At 39.0% G+C, this 15,991-nt stretch overlaps 3 protein-coding genes across 7 annotated transcripts in view; 1 reads left to right on the top strand and 2 right to left on the bottom strand.

The window, feature by feature from the left end:
- The window catches only part of LOC110062251 (methyltransferase-like protein 27), a 9,311-nt gene extending 2,942 nt beyond the window's left edge, over nt 1–6,369 (top strand). Inside the window, exons 3-5 of the mRNA XM_089287669.1 lie at nt 2,034–2,172; nt 3,002–3,380; nt 4,860–6,369. Of these exons, the coding sequence (XP_089143795.1) occupies nt 2,065–2,172; nt 3,002–3,380; nt 4,860–5,053 (681 nt within the window). The 5' untranslated portion in view covers nt 2,034–2,064 and the 3' untranslated portion in view covers nt 5,054–6,369. The remainder of the gene's footprint in view (nt 1–2,033; nt 2,173–3,001; nt 3,381–4,859) is intronic.
- The window catches only part of LOC110062233 (uncharacterized), a 38,402-nt gene that overhangs the window by 14,825 nt on the left and 7,586 nt on the right, over nt 1–15,991 (bottom strand). The gene's annotated exons all lie outside the window — the stretch shown is intronic.
- Nucleotides 6,357–15,725, bottom strand: LOC110062241 (cysteine protease ATG4C-like). The gene is made up of 11 exons (XM_020769119.2): nt 15,325–15,725; nt 14,032–14,115; nt 13,108–13,320; nt 12,279–12,334; nt 11,922–12,058; nt 10,941–11,011; nt 9,672–9,820; nt 9,106–9,184; nt 8,632–8,708; nt 8,230–8,349; nt 6,357–7,706 (listed from the first exon to the last, which is right to left on the bottom strand). The coding sequence occupies exons 1-11, from the start codon at nt 15,554–15,556 to the stop codon at nt 7,485–7,487; spliced, it is 1,440 nt and encodes a 479-aa protein (XP_020624778.2). The 5' UTR covers nt 15,557–15,725; the 3' UTR covers nt 6,357–7,484.

Below are 15,991 nucleotides of genomic sequence, written 5' to 3' on the forward strand. Positions count from 1 at the left end.
TGCTAGTTTGAGTTTCGCGTGAATTGTAAGCAACGCTTGATGTTTCATCGAGGCTTAATAACTTTACGTCCGTAGATACTGTTCAGTTTTATTCGTGTAAAAATCCAGTAAATTCTCTGTTGTCGATGAATGAGAGCGCCCGCCGATGTGTGTTTTGTACAGTCAGTAAACATGACAAATTGTACTTCCGCCGCACTTTCGTGTGAAAGCGTACATCGAACTCAAACAATAGCTCTATAGTTTTTAAATATGTTTAAGATTGATAAATGTTTGAGAACATATTAAAAGCTAAGCTGAAAATATGTGAATAAAGCAGAAACAATCAGCAAAGTTACGATGACGCTTTCCTTAATCAACTTGGAATAACGATTTCGATTTTGTTGATCGAGTTATAAAAACTCCTTGTCTATTTTCATTTTCGCAGTGTAAAACTTCACTATGCTTATGTTGAAGAAACACACATGATGTTAGTAGCCTTTTTTGCATTCGTGAAATTTGTTGCAGCATCTCAACACAAAAGATAACGAAAGAAATCTTTGTCAAGATTTGTTGACAATTGAAAACACCGACTCGGACTTGAAAGTGCACGAGCTGCACTATGCAAATGAGCGAATTGTACGCGTCAGATTTTCCTTTCAAAAACCTTTGCAAACTCACGAAACAAGCAGAGACAATAAGAAACCATCAAAACAGGTTTTGGTTATGATTAAACATTGTCTGAGAAACTCACAAATTAACTCGATACCAGAGTAGAGAGTTTTCTTGCTATATTCTTAAGCATACGCGTGAGCTTACAACTAGCGTGAGCAGATCTTATTATTCATTCCCAGCGCGAGATTGAAGTCTTGTTTTCAACCCTGAAAAACCCACCTTTTCCGGTAGCTCAGAGCATTAAACTACATATAAGCGCCCTGGTTCGTATTCCCTGCCTTATTCCCTGCCATCGCTGTGAAGAATACGCAAGAGAATCTCTAACTCTCACCATTTGATCACGCAACGTGACAACATCCACGCGAGAGCCCCTGACATGTGCGTGAATACGCGCGGATATATGACGTCAGGATGGCGCAATTTGTTCTAAAAATAGAAAAATTGTCCCATATCATAGGTGCGCGCGAATCCCGAGACTTACGGTCTACGTCCCCGATTATGGCTCCTGGGAATACCCAGAATCCTTGGTATTCGGGGGTATTCCGGTTCCGGTTCCTGTTCCGAATTCCAGGATTCCATGTTTACTAGGCCTACCGTCTACATTAATCCGTCACGAAAACGGAACTTTTGGAAAACGCCCTTCAAACTGGAGGAATTTGAAAACGTCGGCGGTTTTAGTGTCAACGGAAAACATTTTGAAAACGGATCGAGCTTTTCGAAAACGACGACGTCGCTAATAATCATGTGATTTTCCTGCCCAAGTTTTCCTCAAGCACAAATCGAAAATGACCGGTGATTGTTGCATTTTCAAATTTCTTCAGCGTAATGTGGACGGAAAACATTTGATGCGTTTTCGGAGTGAAAACGCCGGAGCCTCAATTGACATAGATTTTTACGATTTTGTTTCTCCGTTTTCCTCTTAGTTTTAGTTTTGATTGAGAAGATATATCAAACTCTCACTCGGACTGTGGTTGACAATATTTCCAAACATTTCAGGGTTCTTCAAAAATACTCCGCTGCGCGTCGTATTTTCAACTCTCTTCTTGATATTTGGAGATGCGGTCAAACAAGGTCTTTGGAGTTTGATATATTACGTTGATAAACGTAAATAGCTTTTTTTAGAATACTGCGAAGAAAATGCCATCAAACTTTCTACCTTAATCTGCAAATTCTAGAAACAGTTTGGTGTGTCCGAAATTGATGTTGCTAACGTAATCACAATTTTTTACAGTGATGTTTTGAGTTTCAAATCTGGACATAAAAACCTCCTCTTCTTGGTACCAACTGAGCGTTTCAGGTTGTGAACGATTTTAAAAGTTTTACGATGAAAAGGAAATCTTAGGACATGTTTGATCTCTTGTTGTTGTTGTTGCTTCTTCCAGTCATACTCAAAGAAGTCACATAACTTGTACCATGACGGCAGAAATTAAATACACCCCGCGATTCTTGAAATTAGACGCAAATTCGTCCTTGGAAGAATCAAAGTTGGCATACGATGAAATGGCCCCTTGTTGGGAAAAGGTAAATATACATGGAACATTACAGGAGGCCGCGTGGTCGAGTGGTAAGGGTTGGGTCACGAAGCAGAGCTGTCACGGGGTTAGGATAGGTTTAGGAAGCTGAGAGGTCACGTGGTTAGCACAGGGTGGGGAGACAGCGCTGTCGAGCGCGAGGTAGCGCAGTTCAAGCCTCGTTCTGACGACCAGTTGGGGTTTTTTCATCCGAGTTCCAGTTCTCAGCCACGCTTGTAAAACAGCTATCTCGTCCCTCCCTGCCCGTTGGAATTCTAAATGTTTCGGGGACTGAGTACGAATACGATATTGAGTACGAGAATGACTTTTCAATGCTTATTTTCAGGCTCCACTTTATCACGTCACATATCCATCTCATCACATCATGATCAGCTACCCTCTCTACCTAACACCAACATGAAGAGCGAGGGCTCTGGAAACGTCACTGATTTGAAATTCGAAAATCGTACTCATACTCAGTCTTGTAATCGTGGTCCAAACTAAAGGACCCTTTTATGTCTTACTCGACCCCCAAATGTGTAGTTTTTTAATCGTTTGTAGCGATTTGTTTAATTACCCCTGAAAAGCCCCTTTTAGGACGATAATAATGAAAGGCTGGCTTTCACTAGCACATAGGCATAAGCAGTCCAACGCAAGGTGCTGTTAAGTAGCAGTCTAGTAGCGCCATTTAGAGGAACTTTTTCTTAACAAAAGGCACAAATTATCAACAGCTCATCTGGTCTGCGTATGTTGATTAATTAGGGTTGTGCTTTCGCGCTCGTGAAAACCAACTTTTAAAAACGCCTTGAAAGCAATGCTAACGAGGATTTTTTTTGCAGATTAGCCACAACACGGGTTACAAAGGCCACATACTGTGCGTGGAGGCATTCGATCGCGCCATGCAACGCAAAGATGTCTACCCCAACCCGAGAAAGAACATGAAAATCCTTGATGTTGGCGCTGGTACAGGTGGTGTTGGAGAAATGCTCAAGGCTCGAGGATACACCGATGTTGAAGCGCTGGACATTTCTCAGCAAATGCTCAATTTAGCTGCATCTAAGAACCTTTACAAGAAACTGATCTGTGCTCCCTTGACGGACACTTACATGAAGGAGGTGGAAACCGCTGGATATGACGTCGTGTTATGCGCGGGCACCATAGTTTACGGGCAGGTGAAACCTGGGGCGATCGAGCAATGCGCACGATTTGTAAAACCTGGTAAGTGGTCGTCTTATTAAAAACAGTAGTTAAGAGCTCTTCACTAACCTTGACACTGAGAAGGTCAAGACAAAGGTAGTGCCCCCAAAGACCCTAAGCCTGCAAATAGGCTCTCAAATAGAGGATGAGGCGAAGAGAAAGGGGAAAGAAAGAGGATAGAAGAGAGAGGAGTGGAGAGATGGGAGGGGTGCCCCAACCCCCACCCCATTTCTCCCTCGGCCTCTTCATTCTCAGCCAGTTCCTTTTCGGTCCTTCCAACCGCGGTCAGATCCTTCCATCCGGAGACTGTTCACAGGTTATTGGACCCCCTACTAACTGTGGTCAAGACTATTTCCCATTACCTGGATTTTTGTTTGACGGTATTAAATTATGTGAAAACAATATGTAGATTTTGATCTCCCCAATCTCTCTTGACGAATCAGATATAGACCTTTCCTGCATTCCACCAAACGATGGACTTTATGGCGCAAAGTCGAGGTCAGGGTGGACAAAACTACAGAAAACGTATGAAAATGCCCACTCCAAAGTCACTCTCGTACTATTGTTCGTACGCACTGAAGTAGAATGCTGGTAAGGTCTATTATTCATCCTTAAGGGCCCATTAACCGATTTATGCGCGCGCTCGCGCGCGTTGCTAAGGAGGTGAAATTTCACTTCCGGTTACTTACGTCAGCCTGAGCGAATAACTCAATAACTTCCAAATTCGCTCACATGTTAGATGTTTTTCTTTGTGTTTCACAAAATGCAAAGTAAAAAAAGTGCAAGCGAAGACAAAATGAGAGAGAGACAGAAAAACAAGAGCAATAGAAAGAGAAAAACTAACTCCGTGTGGCTTTGTTTGATCTTACCGAAGTGTGCTGGTAGTGTCAATTGCGCACGCGCTGATAGGGTAACTTCCAATATAAATCGGGCGCACTTCCGGTTTCTTTAAATGCTAAAGGAAACGCGGTGTTTCCTTAAATCCGGCCTTTTTTGACGGATTTCGATTAAAGCCAACGTTGGAGACATAGGTATGCATTCCTTTTTCGAAATCATGCTCTTTCAGAAAATTACGAAATTTTTAATATTTTGAAATTCTCTCAAAATCTGAATTTTTAGAAATGAAACAAAATCTATGCATAGCGTATTGAGGATTTAAATTAAAAAATTAAATCAATGAAAAACATTCCGATAAAGTAATTTACCTGGGAGCCTTTGCGTTTTTTCAGTATTAGTCACATGACCATGGGCGTGGCCTGATGACGTCATCACTAGTGTTGCTGATCATGAAAAAGTTAAAACTCATGAAAATAACTCTGAACTAACTAAAAATGACGAGGTTATATGAGAATAAATTTTCCCTAGCAACGGCTCGAAAAGATGGGCCCTTAAGGTCAGTCATTCATCCTTAATACCCTATAAATTGTTGCGTTTCTGTACGTAATAGTCTCCCAACATACTATAACTTACACAATCTTTCTGATGACATTTTCTATACAGGTGGCCTATTTATCTTTTCTATCCGTGTGGACTCGTATGACCCAGCGGGCCTTGGTTACAGCGACAAGTGTGTAGAGTTGGAGAAAACTGGTAAATGGAGTCTTGTGGTAAAAGAAAAACGGGAGTTACACGCCACACCCAACGAAGAACGGCTTCGATACTGCTATCTGATCACTTACAAAATACTGAAGTAAAAAAACAGCGCTTAAGGATGGTGCCTACTAATTGCAAAGGTTTTTTCGCCAGGTTAGGACCACGCGGAAAAAGTAGATCTTTGCAAGGGCTATAGGAATCTACAAAAAAAAATGGGGGTAGCCACGCATTTTTTCGAGATAATTAGCCTTGAATCTCAACAAAAATGCTTTGGATTTCAGTATAATTTTCGACAGATAACAGTTAGGTTTTCAGCTGGAAGACGTAAACAGTTAGTGGTTAGCGATATGCTGCTATTCTGGTGTTCCTGGTTTAAGTACTGGTTCATTAAACTTGATTTGGTCACAGTAGGAAGATTTTGCTTTCATTTTGTCGTGTACGTGATAGCGTAGTTGATTGCGTCAATGTCAGCCCCAGCGCGCGCGTGGAGCTAAACCATGGCTTGCGTGATGTGCAGAACGTGTGCGCACCAACAAAAGTAGGCACCGTCCTAAAAATAAATGAGCCAGGAGGGGATGAAGCTAAGAGAGTTCATTTCGCATGTAAGCCTTATTCCTAAAGTATTACCTCTCAAGTATTCTATTTAGATCAATCCCAGCTTCAGAACCTTTACGAGGGTCTAGAAATGGCCAATCCTGTAACACAGAATTTTTCTCGCGTGGACAGCCTAAGCAGCCTTACACGAAGCCTGCCCCAGGCTCTTGGTCAGTGGTGAGCCCGCGCGCTTTTTCGATCGTCGCCACTGACGAGAAGCCTGGAACAAGCTACTTTACACGCATTTTTTCACCACAACTTTACCAAATTAGGTAAATTATTATTAGCTACAAATTTTTATTCAAACTAGATTAGATCTTACATTGTAAATTTTTTAATTCTTATTTTGTAATTATTCTTTATTGTTTATTTACACACGACCCCACAAGCTGCATGCTTAATTACTTATCGTGTTTAAATAAAGGTTACTTACTTACTTACTTACAACGCGTGGTAACATCGTTATCCGCGGGAGGACTGGATACCAGATCTAAAAATAACTTGAGCGGGATTACCTTGGGAATAAGGCTTATGTTGGGGATTAACTCTCTCACTCTTCATGTTCTCTTGCTAACGGGAAAGGGATGTACACAACACACACACCACATAGCAGACTCACTGAGAGAATTTGGGTGCCTGTGATTGTACAATGTGCATATCGCTCTGTTTTAAGAGCGTTTGTCCCTGCCTTTACCGTCCACGTCCTAATAAATCTTTGACTCGTGGTTTCATAATATCACAAAACGTTTCGAATCAACCTGTAATATTGTAGCCTAAAGTACTGTTCATAATTCATTGAATAAAAACCTGTTTGCATCAAGAATTTTATTAATAAAAATATATCCATTCTTTTTTTCCCTTTCTTTACACATCTCACATACTTTCAAATGTTTCAGTCTATTCACATCTCTTTCTTTCGTTTGGTAATTGAAAAACGCAGTTTTGTTTTTATTTTGTCTTTTTCCAGAAACTCTGCGTTGCGTGACATGACGAATTCGAGTTGACATGCACACAACGTTAAGAATTGCGTGACATTCGAAATATGGTAACGGCTGTAGAACTGGAGATTACACCAAACGTACAATAATTCATTATTGTGCAAATAATTAAAAAAATTCAGTGCTTTGTACCTATGAACAAACGACCAATGGCCAATTATCATAATTTTTCATAAAAATCTCAATATACACTGTACACTTTAATTTATACTGCCATCTCGAAAGGAATGGAATAAGAAATCTTCATAGAACACAAGTGGCACATAATTATGAAGAAAATAAAATTAATTATCTTAACGTAATCAGCAGTAGGACAGAAAAAGTTTTCTCCTTAGTGCTCTGCACAGATTTCTTATAGGAGAATCTTTGCTGACGTCATTGTTTAATAAATTTTTCCACATTAACATACGACTTTGCGCAGAGAAGGCATCACGCTAGACACGAATTGACTACAATCATTTAAAGAGCTTGTAAAACTTAGTAATTGGTGAACGTTTTGGCTCTTTGCCTATAATATTCGAGGAGAAATTGGCTGTCAAATCTGCAAAATCTCTGGCTTGCAAATGCGTTAATGAGCTCATACATTCTTTGTAAAATTTTGAGTTTTTAAACCTGCGTTGCATAAAAAGCATTCAGTACATCGCGCTCAAATTCCTTGAGACAGTTAACCGTTTACAACGTTTTTGTAGCTCCGTCAGAAACTGTATTGCTTATGTTAATGAGGTAAATATTGTAAAAAAAGATTCTCCTACAGTACTGCTGCGAGAATTTGATTGTGTAGTAACCCTTTATCGTGTCAACAATGTTGAATCAGATTTCACATTCGATTGATCGGCATAATTCTCGCGGAACATTCACTAACTTCTCTCAGGTATTCATGTACCACCATTTTCTGACTTTTCTTAAAAACTCCTTTCCCCACCCTCCACGGGAGTACTGGTCAAAGAACAACATACTCCTCTGGAGGAGGGCTACAGCTTATCGCTGATACACTTGCAACACTGTTTTGTGGTATTTCAGGCTCGGGTTCTGTTCCCGTGCTCTCTAGAAGGCTCTCGGACAGGTCTGCACTGCGAACCAAATCATCAGACGCTAGCGGTTTACGATGAGATGCGAAAATAAACATGGGATAGTCACCTCGCTGCATCGGTGGCCGTAAAACCTGAAAGAAAATGAATGACACATTCATGTTTAGACTGCAGATCTCCCTTCTCCCAACACAGCAGTCCCAATCCCTGACTTAAGTCTTTGGATGAATCTCTAGTGTGTGACTATTACATGTACCATAATTCAAATGAAAGCCATTGATCAGTACTTTCATGGGGTAGTGTACAGTAGCTTTTGTTCTGCTGTAAAATGTGGTTCTAACTCTCATGACCCTGGACAGTGTGTGAAGATTCAATGAAAGTTACTGAGCAGTACAGTATTAAGCTAGACGTGGTGGTTCTTATTTCAGAAGTCTGTGGAAGAAACTTTAATGTGCGACCATTCAAACAAAAACTAAGCAATAGTACTTTTACGATGTACATTTACTGTTTACAGTGTATGTGCAAGGAAGTCCTAACATTTATGTCTGTGTCAGTGCAATCGCTGAAATACAAGTTATTGAAATGTTCTCTGATATCGCACTCTTATCACGCTACATAACAGATCACTGAAATCAAATACAAGGTGCGGTGCCTTACTTCTGTTGTCTGCTGTCGGAAGCGCTCAAAATCAGCCTTGGAATCACAATAAAAACCTATAGTACATGAGGGATCCATCTTTTTGAATGACATAGTACGTGGCTGAATGCTGTGGAATGACTGAAATTAGATATTGCACAGTTAAAAAAGAGTGTGAGACAAGGAAGCTCCACATATCAAATAATGATATTTCTGACAGTTACATTTGGTTGACTAGCAATTCTCCTTGCTTACTTCTTAAACTTAGGTACGAGAATTTAAAAGATTGACCAGTTCACCCTGATATGCATTGAAGAGCTGAAAAGTTGCATGTTATACAAAAGCTCATTCAAGAGCTAAAGTTGGACAAAAACCCCATTCCTTGCAAGTTCTAAGTTGTAAGTTAACAGTAAAATTATTCACCTGTGTTGGAAAATCATCCTTTGACATATCCACCGCTGCCTGACAATAATGAGGATCTAAACAAACCATTTTATCATCTGCAGACAGAAAAATGACTCCAATATATATGTGTACATATGAAAAGAATGACCGTGTATAGTGTCATTACAATTATAATAAATTATTTAGCAACAAGAGATGGATTAGACTTTGTAAAAGTACTTTCCAATAATTCTTCCCTGGCCTGTGGGTTTCATAACAGGTACGTCACTCATGCTTGAGACTTTCGTCACTCGAAGAGTGCTCTCTCACTTGCTCAAGGGAGATGAATAAGTAACGGATTAATTGAGCAAATGTCGACTAATGGCACATCTAGGGAGGAATCTAAGTAAACTGCAGATGCATGTACAGTGTTAGTATTGTCAACCCCAAGTACATGTATGCCTACCTGGGGTACCACTGGATTAACAAGAAAACTTAAGATAGCTTTCATACCTTGGAAACCAACAAAATAAAGTGAATGTCTAGGCCTTCCACCAATGATTCCAATACAATGATCTAATGTAAAAAGGGACTGACAGAAACAAACATCATCAGATCTATCACTTCCGTAGACAAGTGAACTTTTCTACCTTATACAAAAATCACAAGATCAGTACTAGACAAATCAAACACGTTTTCCATGTTCTTATGGACCATAGAAATAACACTACAAATTAAAATAATGTTCAAAACTCATGTGTACCGAGGCAAGTGGTTTCACTGTAAAGTTCTGAACATTATTTGATGTCATTTCCATGACACCCTGATAAAATGCGGTCAGTTTGTTTGTTTGTTTGTTTTTTCACAACAATGTAAAAATTTCCTTTACAATTATAGGGTAAATAAAAATCAAAGAATGTTTTTTTTTTTGTAGCAATTCAGGCATTGTTTAATTATTTGGAAGTCATAAATTTGATTTATTGCTTTTATCTAATGTACTTTTTATTGACCATCACTCTAGACCAATAAGCACTTGCAAATTGTTAATTCTACCAGGTGTTGTAAAAAGAATGCCTCACCTTAACACAAGGAATATAAATGGGATTTAGCGCTTCACCGCCAAGTCGAACAGGAACTAAAATGATAACAGATTGCCACCTCCCTTTGGAACAGTTCCAGCTGTGCGTTCTACAGCTTGTACAAAGCCGTTCTACCTCATCGGTATAAACTGTGAACAGACGATTTAGCAAGAGGTTAAAAAATAATATCTTTTATTCGCTTATTATAATTGCTGTAATTCTTGATGTCATTGATGTTTAGGAGTCAAATGTTTCAATGGTATTAGTCACTCATACCCTAGTCAAATGTTTCAAGGTTACATGTACAGTGTATAAGTCACTCATACCCTTGAAACATCTGACCCCTAAACATCAATGGCATCAAGAATTCCTTAATAGTAATTATAATAAGTGAATAAAAACATTATTTTTTAACTTCCTGCATAATCATCGGTGTTTCATGTGAACCTAATTACAGGGTTCATACCCTTTTTCACAAACAAATTTCCAGGACTATTCGAGCACTTTTCTAGGACTCATAGTGATTTTTCCAGGACTCTAAAATTCACCTTAACCCTTTCACTCCCAAGAGCTCAATTTTAATTCTCCTTGCTGTCTGCCATACATTTCATTTTTTTGTTTTTTACTTGAGTTTAACAGATTTCCAGCACTTTCCAGGACCAGTGGCCCTTTTCCAGGACTTTCCAGTCCTGGAAAATGCCACAGTGAAATTCAAGGACTTTCCAGGTTTTCCAGGACCCGTACGAACCCTGAAATTATGAGAAAAATTTATGTGGCAAGATTTGTCATTCCTGAAGTGACATCACAACCACTCTGGAAACCTTGCTCTTTCTGCAAACTATAGATGTGTGGGGCTTGAGCAGGAACTTCAAAATTCTCAAAGAAAATATTGAAAAACAGTCATCGGACTAACTGTAAACTAAGTACATGTAATGTTCTGTAGGGAACATCTAGACTTTGGGTGCATTCCTTTGGGGTGATTTGGATCAGGATCAGTGATCCAAGATCACTCTGATCATAGTTCATCAAAGGAACTGACGAATCTGTGACCATGGATTGATCAGTTCCTTAGATACACCATGATCTGAGTGATCTTGGAACGCTGATCCTGGTTCAGATCACTATAAAGGAATGCACCCTAAATCCAGTGTCAGACCACAAAATGATGTAAAAGAGTACTTCATTTGAACATTCAGACATACAACATTGGATGACTGCCTAATATAAATATTGAAATTAGGTCTTATAAGTAAATGGTGTTGCATAAACCTGTACAATCTTGAGCCACATAAACATTTATGTCGTGAAGTAAAGGGTGTGTCCCACCTGCCATGGCAAGCCTGAAAAAATAAGGGAAAAAAAAAAAGAAAACTGGGAATAAAATAAATATTATATATCATTAAGTATTATTTTGCAGTTTGTGCTGAATGCACCTGGGTACAAGGTTAACAGATATCTCTATCAGTTGACTGTTTCAGAGGGATGATAATGGCCATTAGATATTTTTAATTATCAAATGATTATAACCCCACCCAATAAGTTAGGGAAATGAAATATAAATAAGAAGATAAATTAATATGATGATTTTAGTTAGCAGTTGCCCACCCATGGAGTGGCTGTTCAACCAAATATGTTTCCAGTGGAATATGACATTATAATGCTGGGTTTTGTTGAGGAGGAAAAGTGTAGAATCTGTAAAAAATGCTCAGACTCTTGAGCAAGGATGCAAAGCAACAACAAACTTGGATTTGAGCTGGATGACATTAGGGAGCTTAAGCAAACCATGACGAAGATGGCAAAGAGAACGTCACTAAGCAAAAGGTTTAATGAGCAAAACAATAGCTGTGCAGATGTTATAAATCTTTGTACATTTCTTTGCCATTCTCTGCAAAACAACAACGAAAATGACCAAGTTCTGCATCGTCTACGGAACATGGATGACCACAGCTAATTTTTCGTATTTCCATTTGGAATTGAACGCCGTTGTTGCATATTTACCTTAAAGCATGTTTTTTAGAGTTATTGGCCTACCGAACAGATCTAGACAATCGTGAACTTCGCTTGTAAAATATAAATACATTTTTTACTAGGCGTCGTCATTGTCATTGCTTAAGCTCCCCACTAGTGAGACCGGTGAGCACTTTAGGCACAGTGACTACGCCATTACTGCTCTCCATACTGGTACAAATGGTTGACAGTTTTTTTGTTTGTTTGTTAGTTTGTTTGTTTGTTTTAAATCAAAACACTTACTTTAGAATATGTGCTACTGATGCAGGACCGTACCAGTCCCCTGCTTGCTTCCCTGTCTGTTTACCAATAGAAACAAGGCGATGGAGAGAGAATGGACAGCGCTCTTCATCTTCGAGATCGCCAAAGAATCTAAGAATCTACAGAGAATTGAATTGTTACAGTTGTTCCATGGCAGCAACAAATAATAGTTAAGGTTAGAGGGGACATCATTGCCCTCAATTTATGGCAATCAATTTAATTGTTCTAGTATTGAATGCATCTCTGCTAAACAAGGAAGTTATAATAATAATAATACTTTTTATTGTATTAAGAAAGGTTGCCTCCGTAGTGCAGTACTGACTTGTTTTGACTACTCACTGTTTTGTAGAAATGTTCTTGTTCTCTGCTGTGACATCTTCCCTTTGTCCTCCAGTCTAACAAAGTACACAAGATACAGACTGTTAAAACGCTAACAGGATGTTGATCAACATACTTACTACAGTGTACTAGGCAAATGTAAAGTCTGCATTGGGCCAAATAGCCCATACAGCTAGAGGTTCTGCTAATTTCTGTAGCATGAAGCCACTAGCCTAGGAGTATTTCTACTCCACCCTGAATGGAATGCTGGCCCATCGTTGATTCCCATTTATACACCTGGGTGGAGAAAGGCACTGTGAAAGTAAAGAACACAACACAGGGATCCCAGCCAGGGCTTGAACCTTGACTGCTTGATTCTGGGTCCAGCGTACTAACCATTAGGTAATTACCATTATCTGGTACAATCGGAAAAAAAAACAGAATAGAGCAGGATTTAAACCTACATGTATTAGGATTTGCCTTACAAAGTTCCAATAAATGGTTTAATCAAACTTATGCCTTGCATGAACTACATGTACCAATTGAGACTGATGTATTAAGTTACAGTACTTTCAACACTCAAATGAAAAGTGCTCTTATCACGATGGTTTCGTGAAATGATCTCACACTGGGTAACTTTTCAACCTATTTTATTCGCCTTGCAAGTCTGTTCAGCATTTACAAGCTCTCTACTCTCACCTCGTCCTCACTCAAACAGTCTAAACCGGTTTCTAATAATATCAGTCCCTCATGTCATGCACTTGTCACAATGCGTCTTTTTTTTGTTCTGACACTCTAATGCAATGTCTTGATTAGTAACTTTTATTAGTAGTTCTTTAAACGTCTTTACCTCTCTTGAGAAAATGATAAACCAAGCCTGTTGCTATCATCATTTGCCCACTTCTCAGCATACAACCCCAGCCACAGTCAGTTGTCAATGCGGAGTCTCCAAGTTGGGGAATTTCTCGCCGATATGTCAACCAGATTAAAGAATTAAAGTCTCTTTGAAATTCATCCATACTCAAAACCTTACTCTTGTCAGAAGATTGCACACCACTGAATTCTGTAACAAACGAAAGTTCTGAGTAGTCAATGCATGACATGTCAAATATATGCCACTGAACTATGGTTAACAAAACAGATGGACAATAAAATAACAATATAACCACAATATTTAGAAAGCCACATCAGCTTTAGACGCTTTTCATGTGGGTCCTCTATCCTGGTCGAATTGGAATTTGGAGATGTTGGTTTTTATGGAGGAAGGAAAACCGGAGAACCTGGAGAAAAACCCTCAGAGCAAGGCAAGAACCAATAACAAACTCAACCTGCATATGGTACCCAGCCATAATCAAACCCGAACCACATTGGTGAGAGGCAAGCACTCTCACCTCTGCACTATCTCTGCTCTCCAATATGGCCATATTAAGTGAAGTTATTATTTTGGACAATGATTTTAAATTTACTACATCCATGCAGTTTTCATTGGTTGAACAATTTTTCAGTTACATCAGCTGCAAGTAAGCGAGTTGGTTAGTTACTGTAATAAACATACACTTTGGATTTTATTTGAGCTGGTTGGAATGTATTTTAACATGACTTTGTTGTCATTCAAAAATGTTGATCAACTATTTAAACAATAACAACAAAATAGATAAATTGAAGCTTTTTTAACAGAACAATAACAAAAGCCAGACAAAGTATGACAGACAATCCTAATGGAATGGTAAAAAATATTGAATGAAATGAAATAAAACTAAATTTAACAATTTACCGTGATTCCTAGCATGATAACACCTTCCTAAAAGCCATATTGGTGAATCCTCATTGAAATGTGCTTTAAAGGGCACAACAAACCCTGAGAAAGACCACAAGATAAAAACAAGGTCATGCTACAGTTTGAAGAAACTTTCAGTAGCACCATCAAGGAGCTGGTTTTTCAGCCCTAAGGCAATTACCATATAATAGGGCGTGAATGTCAAAGGATGGAGTGTAGAAATAGGTAGGGTAAGTACATGTAAGTGGTAGGTGTGTTAGTTAGCAATCCTCCGTAGGACAAAAGATGGCAACTGGTACATTTACCCATAGTTCTTAGCAAGCGAAAGCCTTAACAATGTTCATAAAAATGCACAGAAGAGTTACAAAATCTTTAAACCTAGCATACACAATGTCCTTCATACAGGGACAAATATTGTAAAAATTTGGCTTTCTTTGTGCCTCACAGGCTGTGTTATGTTCGCAAGGTATTGTGGTAAAATTTACAGCTGTCATCTTTTTTCCTACGATGGATTATTTCCATTGATTTTATCAGTGGCATGATATGTGGAGGTTCCTGCTGTCAGGGTTGCCATAGATATCTGCATGCTCCACTAGATGGCTCTGTCTTGCCTGGTCCTACCATCCCTTAACCACCTTAGGCTCAACTGCAGAATACCTTGCCACTTGAGTTAATTCATTCATGTGCATTTCTCGTCCTTTAAACATATGTGTGCAAATAGTATCGAGAACAATAGTGGTAGGGTATTCTGCGGTTGCTCCCCACCTTTAATTTAGCATGCTCTTTGATTGGCGATGATGAGTTTTTTCTTTATTGTGTCATTCAGATGAGTTCTAAATGCCTTGGTCAGTCAAAATATAAATGCATTTGGAGCTGCAGCACAGAGTTTTGGAAGACATTACACATTTTTTTTTCTCTGATTATATTGGGTATTAAATGGCCACCCTTAAGGAAATGGATAGTGGCCGCTTAATAGAGGTAAAAACAATAGAGACTTTGATTACTGGTCGCCTTTTAGGGGTGGCCGCTTGATTAATAAGGGTTGGACTGTCTAAGCCTATCTACATGGAATTTTTGATCTGCTACAGGTAGATGTGCTGTATTTGGAAAGGTCCTCAAATATATATTTTGTCAAAAGCACTCTTTACTCGCAGTGGCTTCAATAACCTCTCAGGAAAGGCACCGAAGAAATCTAAACATGACATTTTCACACACGGCTGACACAGATCGCACAAAAAGATTAAGCATATTTAAGCTAGGCTTATTAAGTCTTGCAACCTTTCAACCCACCATGTCGCATATTATTCCACATCGACATCAACCTTGTCTTCAGTTTTTCACCATCAAAGAGCTCATCATCTTCGCTATCGCTAGAGTCTCTATATTCTCTGGATTTCTGACTAGAAGTACTTCTAACAAGTCGGCTGGAGCCCAACTTCCCAGCTGTGCCCGCCATCTTGGATCGTTTTGTTTTGGGAACTTCTCGGAACCACACCGGGTAACGCCATTTAGCCCTTACCATATTTGTGCTAGCTCGTTCCCGTGTCTCTCGCGGTTCAAATAGCTTGCGTGATCTGAAATTCAGATGAGATCTGACTTTTTTGGATGAAAAAACACGCTAAAACGAATGTAAATGGCTTGTTATTTTGCACGTTAGCAAAGCTTGAGGAAGACACTTCAATAAGAAAATTAGTGAGGATAAAAAAAAAAATGTGTTTCTCTATTGTTGTCACATTTCCATGTCAGTTTGTAAAATTATTTTTACTTGTCTTATATTTATGCGCATATTTAAAGAAATAGTTAGGCACGTACGAACTCTGGCCCTGAAGTATTAAACCTTGATAATTGACATCTCGACGATGTCAAAACGTTGTTTGTTTTCATTCTCGCTAATTTTCTTATTGAAGTATCTTGTCTTAGAATTTCTTCTTGCAAGATTTGCGAGATCGGAAACAGC

The sequence above is a fragment of the Orbicella faveolata genome, unplaced genomic scaffold (assembly GCF_042242905.1).
Source record: "Orbicella faveolata isolate gen_17 unplaced genomic scaffold, um_ofav_v1 contig_14, whole genome shotgun sequence".
In the NCBI taxonomy this organism is placed as follows: Eukaryota; Metazoa; Cnidaria; class Anthozoa; order Scleractinia; family Merulinidae; genus Orbicella; species Orbicella faveolata.

Bases quoted from the DNA above. Each gene is read 5' to 3' on its own strand.
- LOC110062241 (XM_020769119.2), bottom strand. From the start codon at position 15,556: ATGGTAAGGGCTAAATGGCGTTACCCGGTGTGGTTCCGAGAAGTTCCC. The intron at 9,821-10,940 runs GTTTATGCAACA...GTCTGTTCACAG, and splicing joins TGTGGCTCAAGATTGTACAG to TTTATACCGATGAGGTAGAA. The intron at 8,709-9,105 runs GTATGAAAGCTA...TTCTGTCTGCAG, and splicing joins TTATTTTGTTGGTTTCCAAG to ATGATAAAATGGTTTGTTTA.